At 39.6% G+C, this 24,327-nt stretch overlaps 1 protein-coding gene across 3 annotated transcripts; it reads left to right on the top strand.

The window, feature by feature from the left end:
• LOC138045246 (transcription factor AP-2-epsilon-like) lies at nt 1-21,879 on the top strand. Of its 3 annotated transcripts, XM_068891673.1 has the most exons (8): nt 1-85; nt 2,365-2,450; nt 7,654-8,211; nt 10,585-10,651; nt 17,902-18,112; nt 18,548-18,666; nt 19,640-19,781; nt 20,727-21,879. In XM_068891673.1, the coding sequence occupies exons 1-8, from the start codon at nt 43-45 to the stop codon at nt 20,995-20,997; spliced, it is 1,497 nt and encodes a 498-aa protein (XP_068747774.1). In that variant the 5' UTR covers nt 1-42; the 3' UTR covers nt 20,998-21,879. The 3 variants fall into 3 exon arrangements, with proteins under 3 accessions (XP_068747774.1, XP_068747776.1, XP_068747773.1); XM_068891675.1 differs by lacking the exons at nt 1-85; nt 2,365-2,450 and adding an exon at nt 2,861-3,256; XM_068891672.1 differs by lacking the exons at nt 1-85; nt 2,365-2,450 and adding an exon at nt 5,980-7,333.
• The last annotated feature ends 2,448 nt before the right edge of the window (nt 21,880-24,327 follow it).

Below are 24,327 nucleotides of genomic sequence, written 5' to 3'. Positions count from 1 at the left end.
CGCCGTGCAAAACATTGAAGACGGTCATTCTTAGACGAAGCCATGTACTTCAACTCCTGCGCTGAAATAGCTTATCATTCTACAGGTATTTAACTTTAATTTAGAGGTTTATTACATATATATTTTCCCAGTCATAAATAACAAGTGTGCGAGCCTTAGGGCTACGAATGAAATGGCTTTTTCTCATCCTTTCATTGTCGTTACCATTACTGTTGGTGACTACTGAACAAATTGCTGTCGGGGATACAAAAGCAATATGATAGTTGTCGAGTCTTTGAAATAAGTACAAAACCGACACTGTTTTCGGTTTCTTTAAAAATGGTCCTGAGGACTCTCTGCAAAAACTGAATTCAGCAACTGTCGTGTTTGAACTTATTCCTTGGAGTGGAAACTGTTAAAAAATCTTAACGAGCACACTTATACTGTGTTCACACTTGGCCGAAACATGACCAGTCTGATCACGAATGAAAAATTGTCTCGTAACGAAAAGTGTTGACATCAGACAGTTCATTGCGCGAATCATGGTTGAAACATGATTATTCTGAGCATGACTGAAACCACCTCGCGAGGTAGTTTCAACTGTGAAAACTCGAGTAAATTGCAATTACCGAAACCTCACTGCCTGCCGCTGGGAGCGAGATGGTCAGTTTGGTTGGTTTGGAGCCAAATCGAAACGTTTCCACTTTAAAAATGCGTTGGAATACAATGTTTATCACCTCTGTTTGTGTTATTTTCTTAATCAAGCTACGATGGCCTAAGAACAAGAGTTTCCACTTTAATTAAGAGGCAGCTTCTTAATACCATATTAAGAAGGAGTTTGTGTACAAATTGTCAGTTTTCTACAAGTCCTCAAATCTAGAAAATCAGCAAAATTAATCCACACACGTTGTCTATTTATCAGTCCGCGAAGAAGATCTGTTTCTCACGACCGGTGGCACAGTTGCATGATTGACCAACACTCAGGGTCTCAAAAATCTCTGAGGAGAAAGAGCCGTCTTTGTAATTTTACCTGCAAATGGTTAGACCTTCAAGTCTTTCCGGATAAGGGGCCCGTTTCTCGAAAGTCCCGAAACTTTACGGGCCATTTTCGGGTGTCAGTATTGTATCTCAAGAACGGATAGGATTTAAGTCGTCAAACTTCACATTAATTTTTGCTTTTTGTTACCTTTAAAACATGTTAAAAGATCGACTTTCCAAAACAAGCGGTTGCCAGTTTCGCAAATGGCTTTTCGGACCCGGAAAGTTATCGGGACGTTCGAGAAACGGGACCAAGGGACGGCTTTGAACCCTAGTCCTTCTTGTATAATAAGCAACACTGGGAGACATTAAATACCCCACACACTGTTCGTGAAGATTAGCCGGGGGAGATCCTCGGTGTTGGGTGGTCTCATTGATCTCTCAAAGAATCACAAACTTTCTCAGAGAATTGTAAACTGTCATGAAATTGGACGTGATATGAGCAGTAATATAAATCCGCGGTAGCCTCCGGCTCCGGATCAAGTGGTCCGGGTGTGGGTCCTGACCGGGAACATTGTGTTGTGTTCTTGGGCAAGACATTTTACTCTCACGGTGCCTCTCTCCACCCAGGTGTATAAATGGGTACCGGCGAAAATGCTGGGGTTAACCCTGCGATGGACTAGCATCCCATCCAGGGAGGAGTAGAAATACTCCTAGTCGCTTCATGCTACGGAAACCGGAGATAAGCGCCGGCCTGATGGGCCTTCCTAGGCTCGTAACAGAGACTTTACTATTACTACTAGGGGTAATCTCGGATTATTGACTGAAGTGTGTTCCTCTGTCGCTTTGGAAGCAAAGGAGAAAGTAGCGAAAGAAGTAATCTTATAGGAGCGAAGGTTAGGGATACCATGTACTTCTTAACGTGGTTTCAATAAGGGCCGAGTCAAGTATTACTACTACTGGGCAGACCTCGTTACAAAAAGGGAAATATGCCCTTTCTGTGGCTGCTGAGAGTGGCTGAAAGTGGCTCCAATTTGATGGCACGCACTGCATGTTGGATGTCTCGAGGCATGATCTAACGTAAACTTCACTGGCCACATCCATGATATACTCCAACGCCGGAATAGGATCTAAACACGAACTTCTAAATGTGTTAAGACACGTAGAAAAGACGTGGGTATATGGGAAGCCGCTATTGTTTATTTCAATACATTTTTAAGCGATGACGACCTGTTATATAGATTCAGGCAGTTTTATAAAATTAAATGTTCTCTCCGCATTAGGCTCGGGAATTTGTGGTAAACAAACAAGTCACGACTTAAATAAGCAGTCTTAAGTCACACAGTGGTTTTCCTGAAAGAGCTAAGTTTGTGGTCTCATTTTTTTCCATCATCACGTTTTGTCAAGATGGGTTTCACGCTATAAGAGCCCGCAATAACCACACCGCTGACGAGAGGTGGCCTTCGATGAAAGCTGTGAAGATCCCACGTAAGGTAAGCATATAGGCAAATAACCATAAAATCTCACGGTTTTACGACACTAAAAAAAGCGGACAAATTCATAGCCAAACGCTTTTTGGTTTAACAACTTCTCCTTTCTGCGTCGCTCGTAGAAGTTTGTTTGATCATTTGGCGATCATGTGAAAGTTGAAATTGTTGGTCACTTGTAAATCAACTCCCTTTAGGCTTCATTTCGCGTCCAACCAAACCGTTCTGTAAACAGATCGATGCACCTGACTGTCTTATTGACCGACTGACTGTCTTCCTTGGCATATATTTAAGTTTTGTGACAAGCTCCGGTCAATAAGTACTGTGTCAGATCGGACGTGGTGGTCAAATAATTGCCTCGAGGGTGATAGAATTTGAGATTTCAGTTTTGACTGTCACGCTTACGAGGTTACAGCATTTGACACGCTAACGGTAAAACGCTTGGCTTTGATCAAGAAGCGAGCCATTTTTCACTTCACGTTTTGAACTCGACATTCAGTCGTTTGAGGTAGAGGGAAAGTCGATGAGGCGTCAAGGAAAAACCGGGGCTGTCATCCGGCTTAGTCAAGACTACAATCGACCGACAGGAATTGCAACGTTGCCTCGTATAAGCTGGAAACTGATATGTTGGCTCAATGGACGAGAAGTTTTGAAGAAAGTTCCCCACTTTTAGCGACCTCCGGGATCTTTTTTTCCAAATCACAACTATGTGAATGTTCCGTGAAAAAAGACGGAGTGAAGTCTTAGTTTCTTGCCTGAAACCACTCGCAAAGGCTTATTGAGTTGGCAGCGAAAATAAGACGTCCTTGAAGGTGAGATGCTTTTATGACAAATCCACTTGCTAACGATCGATCGTATGTTCTCATCAATAGAGTTCTTAATTTGATGTGCCCTTCAAGTAATTTTTACCGTCATGGATTTCCTCTTTAACACGACGCTGTTAAACCATTGTGAATGAAAAGCTTCCGTTTCGCCTTCGAGTCTCTTGCATCGAGTACAGAAAAAAGTCCGATTTGGAGCATTAAAAAAAGCGTGAGACCAAATCCTAGAAGTACGACGAGTTGATTTTATTTATTAACTCTTGCACCATTTACTTTTCTAAAATACTCCAGAGGATTTAGTTTGAGTAGCTTTTATTTCTCTCTCTCTCTCTCTCTCTCTCTCTCTAAAAAGAACTGAACACAAAAATCTAATAGCTCCCTCGAAAAGACGAAAGATTCTTCACATATTCTGCGAAATAAATTTCCCATCGGTGTACTTCAGCCTCTTAAAATAACGCGTGCTTTCTGAGTAACTATAAAAACAACTTCTGAATGTGGCATCTGTGTCATTCGGAGCAACTTTGCAGCCGATCAGTGCTCAGTCGAAACCTTCTCGAGCTCTTCCAAACCTATTGTAGTCTTCGGAGAGGTTTCGGGAAAATACTACGGTCCTTTTTACGCTCAACGCGCCGATTATTTTGTGACACATTTTGCAGCCGATTACAGTCGTATGGTATTGTTATATAATCTATTGCAAAGTGAGTGTCATACAAACAATACAAGACGGTCGCTGTAGATTCGCCATGAAATGAGATACACTATCCCTTTCTTCTTTCGACTTTCTTGTGAGCCGAAAATAAGCTCTTGTTTACGAATATGGGAAACTTTCTGCGCGATTCGTTTGAAATAACGAGAAAAAAACACAAAATACGTCTTCTCTGAAGTTAAACGAAGAGTTCATATAACGATCGATGTCCCGGGAGAGCAAACTTACGTACATCTGATACGATTTTATTGTCGTAAGGTGACACTCAAAACCTCGCTTGAGACGTGATGTTGCTCTAAGTGATAAAAGACATCCTTTTAGAGTTTCTGAAGTCCCACATGTTATTTGTTAGTCTCAGCGAGGTTATTTTCTCAAGTGTCATTGAAGTATAAGAGGATTGATTATTAAAACAATTAACATATATCATCACGAATATCAAAGTCCTTAACTAAGGCCGAACGATTCAAAACTTGTCAACAAACTGATGTTTTTATGTGTTTTTTAAAAGACTAACAGTAAGTGTGTGTCTTTCTCCTAATAAAATAAAGCTATCTTGTGTAGTGCCTCAGAGATACGAAAAGTGCCTCTTAAAGAATTAGACTTCGATTATTAGTTTTATGTGGGGAAAAAACAATTTAAAAAGAATCACTACTAGAGACCAAAAAAATACTTTCAAGATACTTTTCTGTCGCCTTTTAACGAGGAACAGTGAAGTTTCTGGTTGAAGAAAATTCTACTTTCTCGCGGTAGATCACAAAAAAATAGAACAATAATAACCATAAATAAATAAACAAGAATAAAAAAATACTCGGAAATATTTGTTGGCCACGTCCTGTCCGAGTAGGAAATAACAGAAGACGTTAGTTTTTTAATCTGAACTGACAAACTCCTTGGTCGGACGACAATGCTTCACCTGGTTAGTTGAAAAGGCTTTCTGGGACATGAAGCGTTTTTGAATTCTTGCTTCTCGCAGCTTTTGTGAAAAATCTAAACATTTTAAATGACTGTCTGCCTGTCGAAAACGTATGCAAATATACGAAACGTTAAGGCCCAAGGAAGCAAAATTAAAGCCATCGGACGGCATTTTCTTTCTTTCTATTTAGCCAAGAATATTACCAATGACTTGGTCAGTATCATTTGTCAGTTGGACCGATGAAATTCTTACCGCAAGAGCTAGTATTGTGTTTCGTGACTTTCGCAAGCGATATAGTTTTACAAAATTAGCATATAGATTGTTTTTGACGAATCTTTGCCGCCATTCAATTTTCTTAGCAAGCGAGGGTGCAAACTCGGACACTTGTTTCGGACTTTTTTCCCAACGAAATCTTTTGGAGCTCGAGACGTCGCGAATAGTGAAATGTGAAAAAGCACGATAGAACAGCAGGGGGTATATTTTCTTGCGCAGTCTTGAACATAGATAACATCATCTAGGAATGTTACGACAAAAGGCCACATCTGCAGGGAGCTTTGAATAAACATTAGAATTTCAATAACACGCAAATGATAGCTTTGTTGTGTTTTTATTTCGAGAGGATATGTCATGCGAGACATCCCGATCCAGCAACGGTTACAAAAACCGAAGATGTGTTTGTTGAAGAAATCATATGAGTACTTGTTGGCAAACATTGGCAAAGCGTCAATATTGGCGCTCCCAGCTTCAATATTGACCAATTTGGCTTTCAAATATCCGGATCATCCTTTGGTGTTAATTATATCGAGCAATTTTCTCGCCTTTCCAAATTCTAAGTGCATGTAAACAAGAAACGATTATTGTTTGATCTGGGTTTAAACTGGCTTTTTACACGCGCTGACTTAGCGAAAGCGTGCGAAGATCAATCGCATGAATTAAAATCAATCGCACGTCACTTCAAATGATCCGATTGTGTTAACAGGTAGAGCACGAGCCGAAGTCAGGCGATTGGCTTTATCGGGAGAATTTTAAATCCCTTCGCGATTCAGGCGATTATTTTCTTGCAATGAGTGCAGAAGTCATTAAGACAACTCACTGACATAATGAAATCAAAGAAGCCATTTATTCAATAATTAATCAAATCTGTTCAACATTAAGCCTGTATCTTTCTAAAAGCACAAGCCCCGGTGACCCCCAAAACACTTATTCTTGTTTACAAACAAACTAAACGAAGATAAAACAGTTAGATGACCTCAAATGAGTACGCTTTCTGCAACCTTGTCGTAAGTGGATGGGATCTTTACAGTTCCTGCCGAAATTCCCGTCGTTTTGGATTTGTTGATGATCAAACATCTGGCAACAGACTTTCGTGGGCGTTTTCGACGAAGCCTTTGCAATCTTCATTGACTTGAGTTAAGCGTGGATGAACGTCCCTTTATCTGTGAATATGGCATAAGGCACATAGTTCAAAAGACACCGCCGACTAATCTGGAATAATTTAAGCACAGATGACTGTCGTTTCTTGGTTACAACCCAGGAAGCATTTGTCACTTTTCATTTAACGGAGCGGTCACGCGTGGATAAACTAAATTTGTCATGTTCGGCCTGTAGCAATTCAATGTCAACTCGACTATGTAACCGTCGAGCAGAGCTTCGATAGTCAAATGGCGCAAAAGACCATTTGATCGAAGCAATACACCCATTAACTTGGATTAACAAAGGAAAAGAACTCACAAAAGGCTCAGTGAAAATTGTTGCAAGGCCCCGCCTGCCTGTTTATATACCATAGATTATTGGGTGTTGGATAGCATTATTATACGATTTGCCTTTTCTATCTGCCAATCACAAACTAGTTTAAGAGTATGCCACAACTATAAACCAACAGGGGGCCTCAATAGATTTGCGAATAATTGGAAACTTTAATACGACAGAAAATAATTAAAATCTGTCTGAGTTGCCACTCAAACTCTTGTCGATTCCCAACAGCCTCTTTTGAAAAGTGATCGTAGCGGCCTCGCGAAGCACAAAGTGGAGCCGCGGTTTGCACGAAATTTAAACCGAGTAAGGTTTGAAGTGTGTTGTGAAGTACCACGTTCAGATTTCCCTGCGGCGATTTTCGCGCAACCACACCAGCCTCGTCGCTGTAAAGAGTTAGCGCAAGCTAAACACAACATACCGTGACTGGCTAACGCTTTTCGCCGCCGACTGGTAGAGAGCCCCGGGTTATAAAACATTTAGCGCCGGCCGGGAATTAAGTTTAATTATGACGTCCCAGATAGGCCCTTTGGGATCAAACAATTCAAGTCAAGCAGCACATAGACAGTCAGGTACGAAGAGAAAGAGATCGCAAACCCGTGACTTGTCGCCTCCGTTAACTCCTCTATCTCCATCGTCATCTCATTCAAAACGAAGCGAAACTTCAACATCCGCCTTCGAGCTGATAGAATCCGAGGTAAGATTATAACCGAGTGGAGTGCTGAACTCGCCACTTTCCACACTTGTTAGAATACACTTGATTCAGAGGATAGCAGCTGGAGGGGTTATTCATCCACAGTTAACTGTGTGTGTCCTCAAGAGAAGTTTTGCTATACTATGGCGGTGAGATGACTACAATCAGCGCCCCCATAAAATGCGTTCGTTTGAAAAATTTTCAGCCCTGTCTGCAATGATCGCGCCCGTGTCATGAGCCCGTGTCAGACCGGTGTTCTATCGCGCATGCTATTTTCATTAGATAATTTGGTTATTGACTCCATATGCGCGCTTATTTCACAGGATCGTGTCCTTGGGCTGCATGGCGTTAGTACAGTTAGTGCTGTGTCTTCTTCGCCTACAGCAAATGTCACTACGTCAGGAATAGCATCGTGTGGCGCACCTCGATTATCTCATACGCCTCCTCACGATTTTCGTGAGGTCCTCGCCTCTCCGATGCAGCCACAACCTCACCAATACTACGCGCCACAGTACAATCCGTTACATTTCCCTCAGCAACAACAACCGCGGTTTGATTTTACTCACCCACTAGAGCCATTTCAGGCAGCCCATTCGCAGCAGTTCGGCAATGCTCCTGCAGCTTTTCACCCATCTAGCGGGGCGCCACATCAGTCAATGGCCAGTTCAACTCACCCGCAGTCAGCCTCGCAACATCAAGCTCGCCATCCATTGCGAGCGCGTCCTTCCGACGTAGAAGCTCTACAACAAGTTCACATTAACCAGTTTGCCGGAGCAGCTATGGAGCACGCGCGACGAAGAGAAGAACAACTCTACTCGACCGTTCGAAGACCCGATCATATGTTTGATATGATAGCTCCGGGGAGTTTAGCAGACACGCAGGTAAGACGAATAAAAATAATTCCTTTCCTATTTATCTTAAACTGTCAATTCGTTCTAGTTTTTCCGCGTACATCATGACAAGTTTCGCTTCAATTCCTTCCACATTTCTTTCCGCCATTTGCCTTCTTAGTGATCGTCACGTAACGCTCCAACATCAAGCGAGTAAAAAAAGTGAAACACTCACGGATTCAAGTGAATAAAATTTCAAACTCGAAAGATATTTCCTTGTAGCATGAGAATGTATCTTGAAATGTGGTTTTCGGATACCAAGGAGCATCCGAGTTGGCTTCCGAAACCATCTGTGATCGTTGAAATACAAGCGTTAAATGACGCCTTCTACAAAGGGCTTGTGGGCTAAATCTTGAGATATACGACAATCTTCAAGGTCATGGAAAGTGACAATTTCAAGTCCCCCGGTCAATATTATCTTATAAAGCCTTTAGCGTTATTCTAGAACTGTTTACAGGCGACACTCGACATACATTTCCTTTTTATTTTGCTATCTTTCACTGACGTCCGTCGTGCTATATATTTGCCTGGCTTATCAAGTTCATGCTTCTCCTTTGTAGAAGCATTGAGCCAGCGTGCTCATTTTGTAAACTCCGGTTTGCTTTCGGGTTTTTAAACATCGCTGTACAAAGTTGATACCCGTAACATTTGCTCCCCACAAGTTCGAACAATGTGTGTGTTATTACGAAACAGTGGCAGAGATCAAAAACACGAAAAGACGAGAATTAGTCACGAGAGCTTTCACGGATCACAGATGATTCAAAAATGCCCGGAATAGCTTGAAATGTTTGTGGTTTGAAATGAAAACGTTTCACCCAAATTTCGCTGTTCTAAATTGTTTTGTAGACTACACTGTCGATTCTAATGAATTATAGTTCTCGAAGCTATTTTTAAAGGAAACAACTCTTTCAAAATGCTAACTACTTTGTCGACGAAACTGAGCCATCCATTTGAAAGGGAGAGAAGAGTTACAGGTGAATATTAAGCGCTCAACCAAAGAAATAAATTTATTCCCTAACAAAAGAAGCAATTCGTGACTTCTTTGAGTTCAGGCTGTAAAACTCACGAAATCGCTTCGCTGGGAAAAAGTGTTTTAACAGAGTATAAATCATTCCATTTTGAAGTCACAAATACGCCCCATGGGGAGAAGAAACGTAAATATTTCGTGGACACTCGTTTGTCAGTGATGGCTTTTCTGCAAAATTCGATGGCTGGCAAATAGCTTCCCCTGTTGAGTTATAGAATTTTCATGTAAAACGACGAAAGAGCACATGATACTGAATGTATAACAAAAATACGAATTGTCTGTAGAGTTCATGAAAATATTCTCATTTTCGCCTCAGTGACCACAAAGCACTACTAGTACGATAAAATTGTAAACGAGAAGATTGTTGTGAGTTTCATTAAGGGAAAACGAAACTTAAAATCTATGAAACTGAATGATAGCTTGTGAAGTTTTATGAAATCTTGTGATTCTTTCAACAAGTTGTACCGTATTGTGAATTGCCAAAAACGGTGCAGTCAGATTTTGAGACAGTTTACTCTTCTGCTTGCCAGTAGGGCGCAATTAAAAAGCGACCACAGAACCGTTACGTAATACCATTAAAAACTCCAGTGAAGATATCCGATAACCCGACTCGTATGCCAAGATTTCTATTCCAGCAAGTAAATAAAAAACTAGGAATGGTTTACAGTAGATTCGAGTTTGCCCCTGTGTTGTTTACAATGTCAAGCTTTTATATCTTTTTTTATAAGGATCATTGTTGACCCTATAACACTTCACAGCTTATTGTGAGAGGTGTAAAGCACTCCATGCTTCCTAATCTCATTTAGTTAGTTTGCTCATAGATTTAAACGCACTTTTCAAACTCGCCACATCAGTGAGGCGTTTATATGAACCGCACACACAGTTCGTTCTCTCGCTTTTCGACAATTAGCCACACTGAAATTGTCTCCGTTTGGGCATCCGGCCAAGATTCGCTTGCAAAAATTACAATAAAAGGGCGGAAGGCATTAAACACATCTGTGGCTTTGAAATGAAAACGAAGCGATTAGCGACACCATTTCGCGCTCAATAACAAAGGCTTCTCAGTTATACTAGAATTTTGTCGTTTTTTCTTGTGTGTCACCTTTCCTCCACATGTTATAATAACTACCTTTAACGATTCACAGCTTGCTATATTTTCTACCTCTACTAAATGTTTCAAATAAAAGAATAGAAAACGTAAACCTGAGAAACATAGCAGTTGTTGAACTTCCAAATTACAAGAGATACTCGTTTTCGTGAAATACATGGACTTGAAGTGAAACGAGTCCGTTGCTTTGTAGCTACAGAGTATAAAACCGTCTTTCTTACTCTTATAGAATCATCGGTCTGGGCTAAGCAGCAAGAACGGAGATGCCCATAACCACCATCACAGTCCGCGTGAAAGTAAGTTGCATGATTCTTAAAATACTTGGTGATTTTGAAAAAAACAGGAGATGGGAAAATAGTTCAACTCATTGTAGTATTTAAAAAGGCTCTACTATGATAGAAATTCGTTTTTGAGTGGGAAACGTTTTGAAACTATTTACTGGTAAAACCATCACAAAAGACTTGTACATTGAAACGTGGTTTGCAAACCACAGGGGGTGTTTTTTTTCTACAGAGGGCACCTTCGTATATGTATATCTTTTGCCATTTGACGGTAAATTCATTACAAACTAATAAATTGAAAGGGGCAACGGTGAATGTTCCGGCGATAAAGGGCTTACTGAAGCCAAGCCATATTTCAAGAATAATTTCTCTTCCTAATTTTTTTCATTACAACCTTATATTTGTTACAAGCAGATTGAAACATGCACTTACATATACGATTAAGGCTTTTGCTGAAGGCGAACTTCAAGGTAGATAATTATTTTCTTTTTATTTTCGTTTATTACAACTGAGCTTCCATAACATGACGCCATGTGCTGTCGCAGCTAAAGGCCCATATCTTCTTCATTTGAGCTGGGAAGTCTCAGTGTTATTGAAAGACGGAATAGAACCGACTAATCTTGCTTGATTTCAAATCATTAATACGCTCTCTTTGAATTCCAGTTTGATAAGAAACGAGGAAACGGAAAAGGTCGGTTTATCTGTGATTGCGTCAGGGAAGCATTTGTCTTCAGTGTTCTTCTGATTAAAATGAGATTTTTTTTTAAACCAAAACAAAAGAGGAATACACTTTCCAATATTTCATATTTGCATTTTCGCGCAAACTCCTGGCTTTTCTAATATTTTACGCTGAAGAAGTTAGTTATTCTCGGCAGTGATGCACCGGCTGTTCTCCTTGATGACATTGACCTTCTTGCGGGAGTAAAGTCGAGTCAAAAAATGGGGCGCATAGCTTCTTTATCAGCACCAAAGTAAGTTTGGAGACGGTCGATACTATGTTTGACTAAGTTATCGATCTCCCTTACGGACTAAAACTGGAAAATATTTGTTCACCAGCAAACCAGCTAAATTCGAATTCAAGTATGGCTGAGTCCCCTTTTGATAACATCAAGAAAGGCAACGTTTTTATTCCGACTGTACCATGGACAATAATGCCTCTCTATCGAAATCATTTTTATTGTTCTTTTTTCCGGGATACTCTAAGAAAAAATCTACAAAATGGACTTCTCGTAACTGATCTATTATCGCGGAAAAAGTTTATTTGCTGAGGCCAAACTTGGCCATCATTTTTCCTCAGGCACTGAAAAGCAATTTGGAAGTTTACCCCATCCCTTAAAAACTTAATTGGCGTATTTTGTTTTTACTGTTATTATAATAATTATTTCTCGCAGTTATTTGTATTTCAGAGAATATCTTTCTTGGCAAAATGTGATGAATTAGGGAAATTCGAAGCGCATATAGTAAGTTTGTGTGCAGATGGGAAAACGTTTTCTTTGTTTGTTTCACTGAATTCGACAAAACCCAGCGTCAAACAAGTAGCTCGATCTCGTTCCGAATTTTGCTTCATCGACTTTTACGGAGTTTTTTCTGCTGTGACACCAACGGTTCCTTTTAAATATTCAAGGTGCCTCTGAGAAAAAAAAACGGACAGGTGGTATGTCTTCAGTTTCCAGAGTTTTGTATGTGAGAATCAAATTTTATTCATTTAAAACTCGCTCCGTCTGTATCAGTTTTAGTTAAAGCCCTTATTGATTACACTGTACAAAACCGTTCTCTTAGCGAGAGTCAATTAAAGAAACCACAGGAAAAGAAAAATATTTACACTTTTGTTAGCGTTTCCTATGAATTGAAGTCCATGAAATTAGAACCCGCACAAAGAGCCGATTAAGATACCTGTCTTCCGTTTTACGGGTAGCCACTCCAATATCACCTTAGTTCAAATGAACAAGCTTAGATCGAGCGTTAATCAATATCTTCCAATAATATTCGACAGAGGTGACTTATTTATCACTACCATTCTCACAGCAGTATTAATATTTATTTACTTATTTACTCGTTTGCTTGTTTAGTTTTTGCACTGCAGTAAGTTTGCTCTCAGTTGTAGCTTTGTCCACCATTTACTGCTGACAAACTTCACGGTACCATGGCAAATGAAATATTGAGCACCATTTTGTAGAAGTAATATGGTTTGAACGTAATTTTTCCTTTCAAGAACACAGGATTTTTGTGTTTCTTACTTTCGGCAAGGCAACTAGTGAGTACGAAGTTTGCAAGAAAACTCTTCAATCGAAGTTAACGGAACAAATCGGCGTTTTCAGATCCATTGTATCAGAAACTTCATATTTCTGCAGAACCGCCTTCTCTCGTGCCAACATTAAGCGTTTTTCCATAAAAGACCTTCTTTTCGAGTGATGTTTTACTAACATTGTTTTCTATGGTTATTATAATAATTTTAATGTAAATTTCTACTATGGAAAATAAAAACATCTGTCGTAAAATTACGCGCGGAAACCTCGAGAAAGAATCCTTCTATATTTGAAAGTGAATTGAGGCAGGTGAGTTTTCCCGTAATTTCAATATTTCATGACAAAATGTGAAATCCATCCGGATGTGTAACGTTGTAGTAGGAAATCGAAGAGACTAGCTTGTTCTTTATGCAAGGGTATATCACGTCCATGTCTTGCATGGCAGGTCCGTAAAGTTTTAAGAACTAAAAGTAGAAAACAAGTACGAAGTAGCAAGGGCAATTCTTTCGAAGACAAAGAAATTTCATTTATTGTAAAAGCATATTTATTTCAGATCTTTTAAGGAAATTGTCATTTTTGAACTTAATACGCACCATAGCCATACCCTTGTAGTCTTTAAAACAGAGTTTTTGTTTTTGTTTTTCAAGAACATTTATTGACCGGTCAGGTAGTTTGACATTTGAAAGATACGGTACTGACTCACTGCTTTCATCTCACCACAGGGGTTCATGAAAAGTAAACACATTCTTTCCGGTTTTTGTCGCTTACTCACAGCGAATCACTTATCGCCTGTTCTCACTTGGAAAAGATGCCTGATAAAATCGATAGGATTGTCAAATTCAATTCATCATATCTCGTTTTCGGCGGGCGAATGGTATTGAAAGCATTCATATATCTAAGATAAATTAGACTTATTCTAAATTAATCGTTTAAAAGGAAACGTACACCACCAAGCAATAATTTATTTAGGACGTCTATGAACTTTTGAGTCTTAAAACTCAATTAGTTTTCCTTGTTTAGTAAACATCAAGAAAAGTTTACTTTTTGTTTAATTGCTGTCACACAACAACTCGCATGGGTCATGTTACATAATGTTGTGAACAAACACAGATTAATTGCACAGAAAACCCTTCTACCATATATACATAACCACTTAAAACCTATCCAGGCAAATTTGCTAAAAATACCCGCAAAAAAATATATATGCAGCTTAATCGAAATGACGCCACTGAAGCTGCTATTAACATTTTGAACGTTGTCGGCGTCTTTGTAAATTGCTAATGTTGTGGTTATGGTCCAGACCACTTTTCAGGATGTTATAAGTTTTTAATAGCCATCACACCAAATGGGCGGCGAAACATCTGCAGCTTCCTTCCAAACATCATGCAAAAGGCAAAAGGCTCTCGTAATTCACTGCGAAATATCGTCTTTATTTGATGTTAGCCCGCAGAACGTAATCACAAAGTAGATGGCACAGCGTTTCATCACTTTTACAATGGATTTGTTTCATCAACAATTAACAACCTTCGACGTGGCCTTGGAATTCTTCGCAGCTATTTTTAAACAATGAACATTGTTTTGATTTCAACATCACGCTATAGTAACAGTTATTTGTAAAAGGCAACGCTTTCTGATGCAGATAACTTTATTGCGGACGCATAAGTGGGTTCACAGCGCCACCCTCTACATTAAAATTGTTTCTTGTGTCAAGTTGATTTGCGTTGGAGCGCGTGTGGAGACCAATTAATAGGCAACAAACAATCCTCTTTCAATAGGGCCATGTGTTTGCAATATTCATATTTCGAACCAAGTGCTACAGGTAACCTCTCTGTAGGGCCAAAATAACTGCCGCTTCAAATTGTTAAGGCACTTGTATTCGTCGCATTTCGCCTTGCAACTCAGGAGCTCTCAAAAGATGTTTGTGTAAACTACTTTGAAGTAGACTCAAGAATTGATAGAATCGAACGCTTGAGGTTTTATAAGTTCTTAAAAAAACAATTAAATGTTAAAATGTAAAATTTATATTTTTTGATGTCTCACAAGTCTTTTGTCAACTAAAACGTTATGGGCAAACGTTTCTGTGGCAAAACAGCGTACTAGCGACGGAGCTAAGCTTTGATTGAAATTCATTCGCATTATTTACGTCCCACAAAGAATTCTTAAATACTCGAGAAACATACTCTTGTTTTCAAGTGGTAAAGGAAACTTGTAAACTCAAATTGAACTATAACACAAATAAATTAACATCAAGAGGTTTTCTTTTGTCGTTTGGAATTCTCATGAAATAATCACTGGGCATATTTTCTTAGCAATCACTTCTCTACTATACTCTACTCTATTCTACTCTACCTGGCTCGGTTCGGCTCGGTTTGGTTCGGCTCGGCTCAGCTGGACTTGACTCTATTGTACTCCACTATACGCTACTTTTCGCTACACTGAATTGTTTCTTTTCATTCTCCCGTCCATAAGGACTTACTTGAGCTGTAAAAGCCATCACGTATAAATATAAATTCGATATAAAAATATTAAATGTGGCATACAAAAATTTGTCAGCACCCAAACTTTTTCCGCTGAACCAAGCACTAGCCACAGGTTTTCTCATTAAGCGGATGGAGTTCGTTATGATGATTCTTCAATTAATGAAAAACCCAATTCAACATTTATTTCTTATTAGTACTTCTGAATGGGCTCCCATGTGACATTTTTCCGAGTGAGTGCGTTTTTCGCGTTAAATCTCAACTCAAAATTCGAATTCTTTTGATCTGTGTTGATTTTATTTCAAGGTCAAAAATGTCCTTGCACAACACATTGGATCAAATTTGTGAATTTTGTGCTCTAATAATAAACGATTGTTATTTATTATTATTATTATTATTATTATTATTATTATTATTATTATTATTACCATCATCAACAATGAAGACATTTTTTCGGCGGTTAATGGTTGTATTGGAGACGAAAGAAAACTGACCAAGACGTACTATGATGAATAAAAATAAGAAAAATAAACTCAAAAAGTAATTTATACTTTGAATAAAGTGTATTCACAAAGCGTTCCCGTAAAATCCGTATATTTATTTATTTTTTTTAATATTGCAAATCTGGGATGATTATCTTTTAAAAACTACTGCGCTTCTTTGTGATCTTCCGCGGCTCACAAAGGCTTTGTCCTCGTCTGTCAGAACATTTTGAGACAACTTTATTGCTTGGAATTAAAAGTTAAAAATACAATAGTTGCATTTTCGATTAGAACTGTTTATGGCCTTATACTCACTTCAGCTGTGTAATAATGACAAGTGTCGTGATCCGAAAACTTGTCAGGATTAGGAAAACTTTGGAAAGGACTGGCTACCCTTTATTACTTTGCAATCGTTGCGGCTTGGTGGCAGTTTTATTGATTAAAATAAGTAGTTAAAATCTTTAATTCATTTTTTTTACAGCTGGAACAAAAAGTGAAATAAGCTACATGGTTATATGTTCTCTTGTTTCACTTAGTTAATCAAAGTTATCACCTTCTTGTAGATCTCAAGAATTCCTTTTTTGTAAGAGATGAACTGCTGATATTAGTTTCATTTAGCAGCTCCTAATCTGCTGAAAACTCGTAAAATGCTGTCAAATTAAAAGTTGGGACCATATGAGCTTTTATCCGTTTAAACCGCATGCATGCAGGACAATCCAAAATATATTGTTTTTTTAATAAAACTAGTTTTAAGCATCGCCTTTCATTAGAAAAAAAAAAACGACAAGTTTTGTTCTCTTGCTAATGATACATTTAATTAAGTCTCAAAGTAAGTACAAGGTCTCTTTCAGTATAAGGCTGATGTTATCCTAGGCGAAAAGCAGATAAGTGGCCCGAAAACTGCGAAGGACTAGACACTCGGGGGGACGTCACATACGTAACTCTTTTGCTAAGATTCCGCTATGCTCTGTTGTCGTGAAAAGTGAAGGTTACCAAATACGAAATACACCCTGGGAAACACAGTTAATTAACTTGTCATTCGGTTGCATGCAACACTCTACCAATTGGGAACACTACTCATGAACTTAGAGGTGACAAAATCAAATGAAGGAAAAATCGAAGTGCCTAGTGAGACGACCCACCACGATATGACATTAGGGAGCTAAAGCACGCAGCGTTTTGTAGACGCGGACGGCCACCTGAAAAGAACATTGCTAATGAAAGAATGACTGGAAAGTAGTGTCTCCCAGCTCATCTCCAACGGAGAAAAGATACTTAGCAAAGTAAAGGTCGTTGTGTGAAGACAGGTTCAAAGGGACAACAGATCACTTCCGGTTGCCTTCCGCCAACGTCCCGTGCTTAAGCTCTCCATACACCTTATTCCAAAATGGCCGCTGATTTATGCGGATACAAATTGGCCCTTGTTGCCTCGTTCAAGATAAAATATTCTTTTAAATTTTAAGCTTAAGAACGAGGCATCAAGGGCTAATTTGAATAAAACAAAAGAATATTTAAATGGCGGCCATTTTGGAATAAGGTGTATTAAGTACGCGAATTGAACCTAAGCCCCAACAGTGGAAGCAAAGTGCTCTCACGACTACACCAACCCTTGCCTTCATTTTTTGTTACAAAGAAACAAATAGAACTATCTTTCTGTGCCATTCCCGCAAAACGTCGAGTGCATGAAGTCTTGTAATTTTAAATTGGGTGAACATAAAACCAAAAAAAAAACTTACGCCATTAGGTTCACCAATCACCAAAGAGGCGGGAAGTCAAGTGAACCAATCATGACGAAATGAAAAAAGGTGCTGCCGTTTGGCTTTAAGCGCGGGAAAATGAGCGAGCACGTGACAATTGGTTTTTAGTGCTTTCGCCTCTGATTGGTTCAGAAGCTGGCGGGAAATTTTAGAACCATTCACCACGAGATGTGATGCAAAGTCAAAGTAATCGCAAAATTACCTTGGAAACGCAGTGAAAACCTTTTAATAATGCCAAGAATAAAAATAACTCACTTGTTAAAACCCATCGATCAGAAACCAATTTTGTTTTTCTTTTTGTAGGTCACAAGAAAAATCACACCGAGCGTGATTCTCGCGAGGAGGGTGATTCGGATAGCCCCGTGCATCCTTCGGACGTGTTCTGTTGCGTTCCTGGAAGATTGTCCCTTCTTAGTTCTACCTCAAAGTACAAAGTTACCGTCGGGGAAATCCGAAGGCGGCTCTCTCATCCCGAGTGTCTCAATGCTTCGTTACTGGGCGGGGTTCTAAGAAGGTAGGAATGCATGACACCACAAAACTTATTTCTGTTTGTTATTGTAAAGCATCTAGCAAGTATGCGGAACGAAAATTATTTGGAAACGCCGAGTCCGATTTTGAACACGTTAACCAAATTTTCACATTCAACCGTTTTCTTTCGTTGCCGACGACAAAGAATACTAGCAGTGCAGCAAGATTGTCCTTGGTAACTAAAATGTTGCAATAGTTTTTTTTTTTTTTTTACATTGACAAAGAAGCGCCATTTTAAGAAAAGTGGTTCTCGCAATCCTTTTTGTAGTACTGTGCATGCATGCAATCAACAGCAAACCTAAACTCTTGCTCTAAACTCTTGCTGTACATGCCATGATCTCCCTCCAAGCGAGCGGAGAATTCAAGTGTCATAGAATTTTGAGGAAGATCTCAGTACTCAATGACATTTATGTCCCATCAGGGCCAAGTCTAAAAATGGCGGGAAAAGCCTGCGTGACAAGTTAGAAAAAATTGGTCTGTCACTTCCAGCGGGGAGAAGAAAGGCAGCGCAAGTCACGTTGCTGACTTCATTAGTGGAAGGTAAGCAGATTGTCCAGGATTCCCAGGTCGTAGGGAAGCACTTGTAAAACAATAAGAAGGAATCACAAATGACTGTTTTTTTAATGTTAGAAGTCTGTAACAAGTAGTCTCGAACTCTCTCATTTTTCCTTGGTCCATTAGTTAATAGTATTATCTTAATTTAGAATAAGGGTCCCGCAAAAATTACGACCAATCAGATTGGGCCTAATGACCATAAGACGTCCCCGTTTTTTTTCCGAAACCGTGCTAAAAAAATAGTTAATACTGTCAACGGATGGGCCGTATTCCATTGGATATCGAGACTTAAGCTTCTGTTCATGGACTCCTGGATATAAAAGAAACGTGGCAGGCAGAATAAATTTGGAGAGAATGGCTATTGTAGAAATTATGTTATTAAAAAGAGTTTCTGCCATACATTTCCTGTAATTCCAAAGACACAAAATTACAGAGAATGTATGAAGACAAAAAAAAGCAATATTTAGGAACTCCAAAGAACGGATACCAAGTCTAGTTCATCTCAGTTATGCACATGAACTTGTTTGTTTGGTTTATGAAGGCGAAAGTCTATAAAGTAGAATTATGTGCAGTATATTTTGCTTTGAATTTCCATACAAACCTTTGAATTTCACGCCATGTTGCCCGGATTACCCATGATGCAATCAAGAGCGTGAACTCGTCTATTGATATTCCATCTGGACACCTGTAATACAGTGGGTTTCATTTAATAATGCCGTCAAAGTAATGACATCGTTTAATCACAATGAACGTAGAAAATCAAATGAGAAGAAAATATATGCAGCCGGTGCTATGTTTGCGGGAAAATACGAACGAGCAGGTCACAAATGAGTTTCGCCAGAGATTGGGGGGAAATAAGACGCGAGAAGTTTGGGACTATTTTAATCTGCGCAGATCCCAAGAGCCTTTGCAAGCCCTGCGTGGCTCCTAACTCCCTGTTTGTTTCATCTTCTTGCAGGAGAGGCCGCTCATTTAGCTGCAGACTTTGATTACGTATGCGAGTCTGAATTTCCCGCCGCCCAACTCGCCGAGAGGCAGTATCGACAATGCTCTGAACCATCGCAACAACAGTCAAGAAAAAACGCAATTCTTGCAGCAAAGTACGTACATTTACGATTTATCTTGTCTCAAAAAACTGATACAAAAAATCCAAGATTATCAGATGGGAGAAGTGATCCTCGGTTTTATTAATTTATTTAAGCAAATTGCCTCTTATATCACGTGACTCCAACGGGATTTCCCGGGAACCCATGACCTCTGTGATGCCGGTACAATGCTCTACCAACTGAGCTATCAAGCCAATCAGTTTGGAGCAGGTCAATAGTCCATTTTACAGTTGTGTGCTTAGTTACCTGGCCTATGAATGAAAGTGAGGCTGGAGTTGACCTTATTTTGATAGACACCTCACTGCTTTTCTTATGTAAATTCTTACTAATAAGCATGACAACAACATCATTACCATAAGAAAAGGAGGGAAGTCTGTATCATAACAAGGTCAACACCGACCTCACTTTCATTTAAAGGCCAGGTAGCTATGCACAAATCTGTAAAGAAGTACATTTGCTGGGCTCATGTGTTCCTGTGAAAGACCTCCATAGATAATATTTGAAGTGCAGGTTAAAGATGAAGGAGAGGCTGGTCTTTCATATACCGGATCCGAAATAGGTACGTGCGTAAAACAAAAGAACAAAGCGAACATAACACCTAATTAGCAAGGCCTAATCGGAATAACGGTTCTTTTGTCCTCTGCCATTTTAGTCCGGTATATGAAAGTCTACCCGAAAGGGAAAAGTTACCTCGCACGTATCTGGACAGTTTAAGCAACATTTAGCAACTATTCACCGCAGTGGAGGTGGCTAGTGATGGATAAAGCAAGGGATATCCGGAGTTTGAATGGCGAATCAGCGCGCGCGTTCAACGCTATCCACTGTTCTAGTATATACTAAATATACATACATTTCTTTCTTTCATTCATTTGAGTTATTTGAGGCTTGTCGTCTCAGACAAAGTGATTAAGTTTTTCTCTTTCTATCATTTGTGTTTAGACAATTGACAAAAGAACTTCAAGATGTTCTTGCACAAGATCCCTATCCAAAGTCCAGGCTACCCAATAGTAACTTACCGGACCCTATCTTACGAAGCCTAAACCAGTTTGGACTTGTTACCCACGGGTTTGGTTCACCGGCAATAAATGCCGCTATGAATGCTTTTCAGGCCTACTTAGGAGAACTACTCAAATTCCACGAAGGAAATGCCACTCCAAGCAATAATACGGGAAGTAGAAACCAAAATATTGTAAAAAATGGGGAGGCTTGAGTTGTAATTAATATCAACCACTGTATAGCTTAAAACAAAACTTGAACCAAAGAAAATTTGTACTCATAGATAGTGCATTCCATTACAGATCGAGTGACTTCCAAAGTCCCTGTCTCCGGACTATAAACATGTATAGAATATATTATAAACCAAGGAAAACGACAAATAACTTCGCTACTTTCTCTTTCCAGTACAATACAGCATGTTAAGTACGAAAGAAACGCTGGCTGCGCACACCTGATGTATCTCATGGAATGTACCAATATGATTGAGGGAATATAATATTGTAAGATGGTGTTTCAAGGAGCTGTTTATCTTCTCTTCGTTTCTTGATTCTCAAAATTTTGAATTCCAATTAGCAGTGCTCCCATGTACGCTATTTATTTATGACATTGCGAGGAACGCCGGCGCCATCTCAATCAAAGTAGCTTCTCTTCGGCTGTTAATTGGCCTTTCGCGAAGTAATTCATAGGATACTTTAATCGCTCCAAGATGGACAACGCCAGCGAAATTAACTCTTGCTAAGGCTCGTTTTAGAGTAAGTGACAATGAACTTAAAGAACTGGGACGGGTGCCGAAATTTTCGTTCGGTCAAAAGCACAACTCGTACGTGCAATGCTATTGTTCAGGTTATTTTAAGTAGTATTTTCGTTGGCGTTGTGTTCGCAAAAGCGTGCGAATTTCATTCAAGGTGAAGTCCTAACTTAGACGCTGCAGACTTTGTCTTAATTACCGACGAAAAACTTCATTTTTGTTTCATACCTCTTTGAGTTCTGAATTGAGCAAAGGGGGATTTCTTTCAATTCTTCGAGCATACTTCTGTCAGAGTCCTTGATATAACCTGCCTCTCAAGGAATGCTATGAATAAAATGAAAGAACTTATGCATCATTGTCTCTTTGCGAAGAAAACATGGGCCCTCTTTTTTCACCAAGCAACAAACAATGGCACCCTTTGCACGCGCTCCACGCTGCACTGACTCCACGCTCTGCACGCGCTCCACGCTCTGCATGAGCTCCGCGGTCCATGCTTCACGCGCTCTGCACTCCGGAGCTGTCTGTAGAAGAGAGCAAATAAATCTTATGATTGAACCGTCAGCTCAAGAAGATAACTTTCCTATGTTTTTCTTCGAGTTTTAACGCCCTTCGTTATATTGCTGGGTTTAATCTGTAATACACTTTTCTTCCTTTCGCAATTTATGTAACAACTTGTATCCAAACTGTACTTTGTGAGAAGCTTCTGAACTCAAGATTCTTTTCTTGGCCCCTCGTTTTTGGCGATCTTTTCATAGGGCGACGTGACACGAAAAAAAACATTTTTTCATTCATTTACCGGGATTAACAGCATCTCCTTCATTTGATAAACATCGATTTGGAGAAACATTTCAAAAGGAAAATCAAAGATAAAAACGTTACATAATGTTTCGATGACCTTATGTTAAACTTAAGCAGTGACAACGGCGACGGCAACGAGAACATCTCCTCAAAATATAAATTCAGGTTTTTTTAATCGCTTCGTGACTATTTCAACCTTTTTAATATGACATGGGTGTGGTAGTTCCTCAAAAATGACACTGGTCGGAACGGCACTTAATTTAGCGGAGAAAAATGGTGCTGACGTTCGCAAGGATGGCACAGTCAGTTTGTGCGCGGCCTTGGTGCAAGAGGTCCTGAGTTCGACTCCCTGATCTCGCATCCTTGTTTCGACTTCTTTCCTTTCCGTGTGGCTAAGTTATCGACGTTAAATATGGTTACTTTACTTTACTTCATAAAACCTCAAAATTGGTTATTTCACGTTATTAGAGAGCTTTAGATTCTAGGACGAGAACGACTAAGAGTATACGAGATTTTCGACGTGAAATGACTAAATTCAAGGTTCTGTGGAGGACGTTAGCACATGACGATGAATTTTCAGTTCTCTCTCTACGCTTCCAACCCACTCATACCAGTTTAATTCCTTGTCAGTTACTATACATTCTTAACGCGGAACGACATGAAATAGTTTCGTAGTGATATGAATAACGCGGATTTGTATTTTTAAATGAAGTCCGCGTAGCCGTCGTCGTCCTCGTTTCGTAAGCTCCCTATTACGTTTTGCTGACGACGGCAAAGAAATGGACGAAAGTGGAAAACACCCGTTCAGGGCGTGCAAAGCTATTGTTTTTGCCCACTAAATATGCAAATTTGTAACGTTCTTGTTGCCGTCGGCGTTGTCGTTGCTTTTTTAAGCTTCCCCATTATCTCCTTAGCGCGGATGTATCTTGCAGTGAACATACCCCTTTCTATAAGTTCTCTTAATCACTCTGGTTTTTCCTCGTTTGAATCGGGCATTTCAGTCCGTCCTCCGACAGCTCCAGTACCAGATACGCTACCGGGATTTTTCGTTTCCGTGTTGGCGCCATAAATTAAAATTTAGTGCTAACCCGAACTTGAATGTTTCGTCAAGCAATGTTGGATAGTGCTTTGTCACTTCCTCGACACTTATCCAACAATGTTGAATGTGAAATCCAACTTTATTCGATAGTTTGGCCAGGACCTTACTTTAAACCGAAATGAACGGACAATTCCTCGACCTGTATCATTCGTAAACTCCCACACTGCAGTTCTTGTAATTACTCTGAAATTCGAGATGAAAGAAAGTTTACACTTGTGGATGTGTGTTACCTTTGGCAGGGCGCGTGCGCACAGTTTGTATTGCGCGACTCCAGTGCTTACTATTTAACAATTATTCGCCGAAGGCGAAGTGATTACCGGTGAATATTCACCGAGACGAAGTCGAGGTGAATATTCACCGATAATCACTGAGCCTGAGGCGAATAATTGTTTTAGTATAAATACACTAGTGATTATTTCAAAAAAAGAGAAAAAAAAAACATTCCAACGCGAAATCATCTTCACTTACAGTGGCAAAACGACTACTGGCAGCCATTTAGTCCGTCGAGGACAATCTTCGTTCTTTTGATTATCGGCTGATAATCCGAGATAGCGAGCCAATGAGAGCGTGCGATTTTGTATAATCACCTGTGTATTTTTACTAAATGAGAGATAAAATGAGTTTTGCCTTGAATATATAAGCGATCGACATCGTACGTTAAATTGTAATGACAATGCGGTCTGGAGCTGGGATTAGGCGTGGGATTTGTCTTATATGGTTTAAGGGCCGATATATCTCTCCCTCAATGCCGTACCGGGAGACTCGGGCCTAGCTAAACGCCACACCGGGAAAATTCTGTACCATTACGAACGTCCATTCCAACCGGAATTTCCGTGCAAATGGTAAACGCCCAAGGACGTCAACGCTAGCCTTTCTATCATTCATAGGCCAGGTAACTA

Source organism: Montipora capricornis, chromosome 4, assembly GCF_036669925.1.
Source record: "Montipora capricornis isolate CH-2021 chromosome 4, ASM3666992v2, whole genome shotgun sequence".
Lineage (NCBI taxonomy): Eukaryota > Metazoa > Cnidaria > Anthozoa > Scleractinia > Acroporidae > Montipora > Montipora capricornis.
The sequence above is the reverse complement of the archived record's forward strand: the minus strand, read 5'-3'. Positions and strand labels throughout refer to the sequence as shown.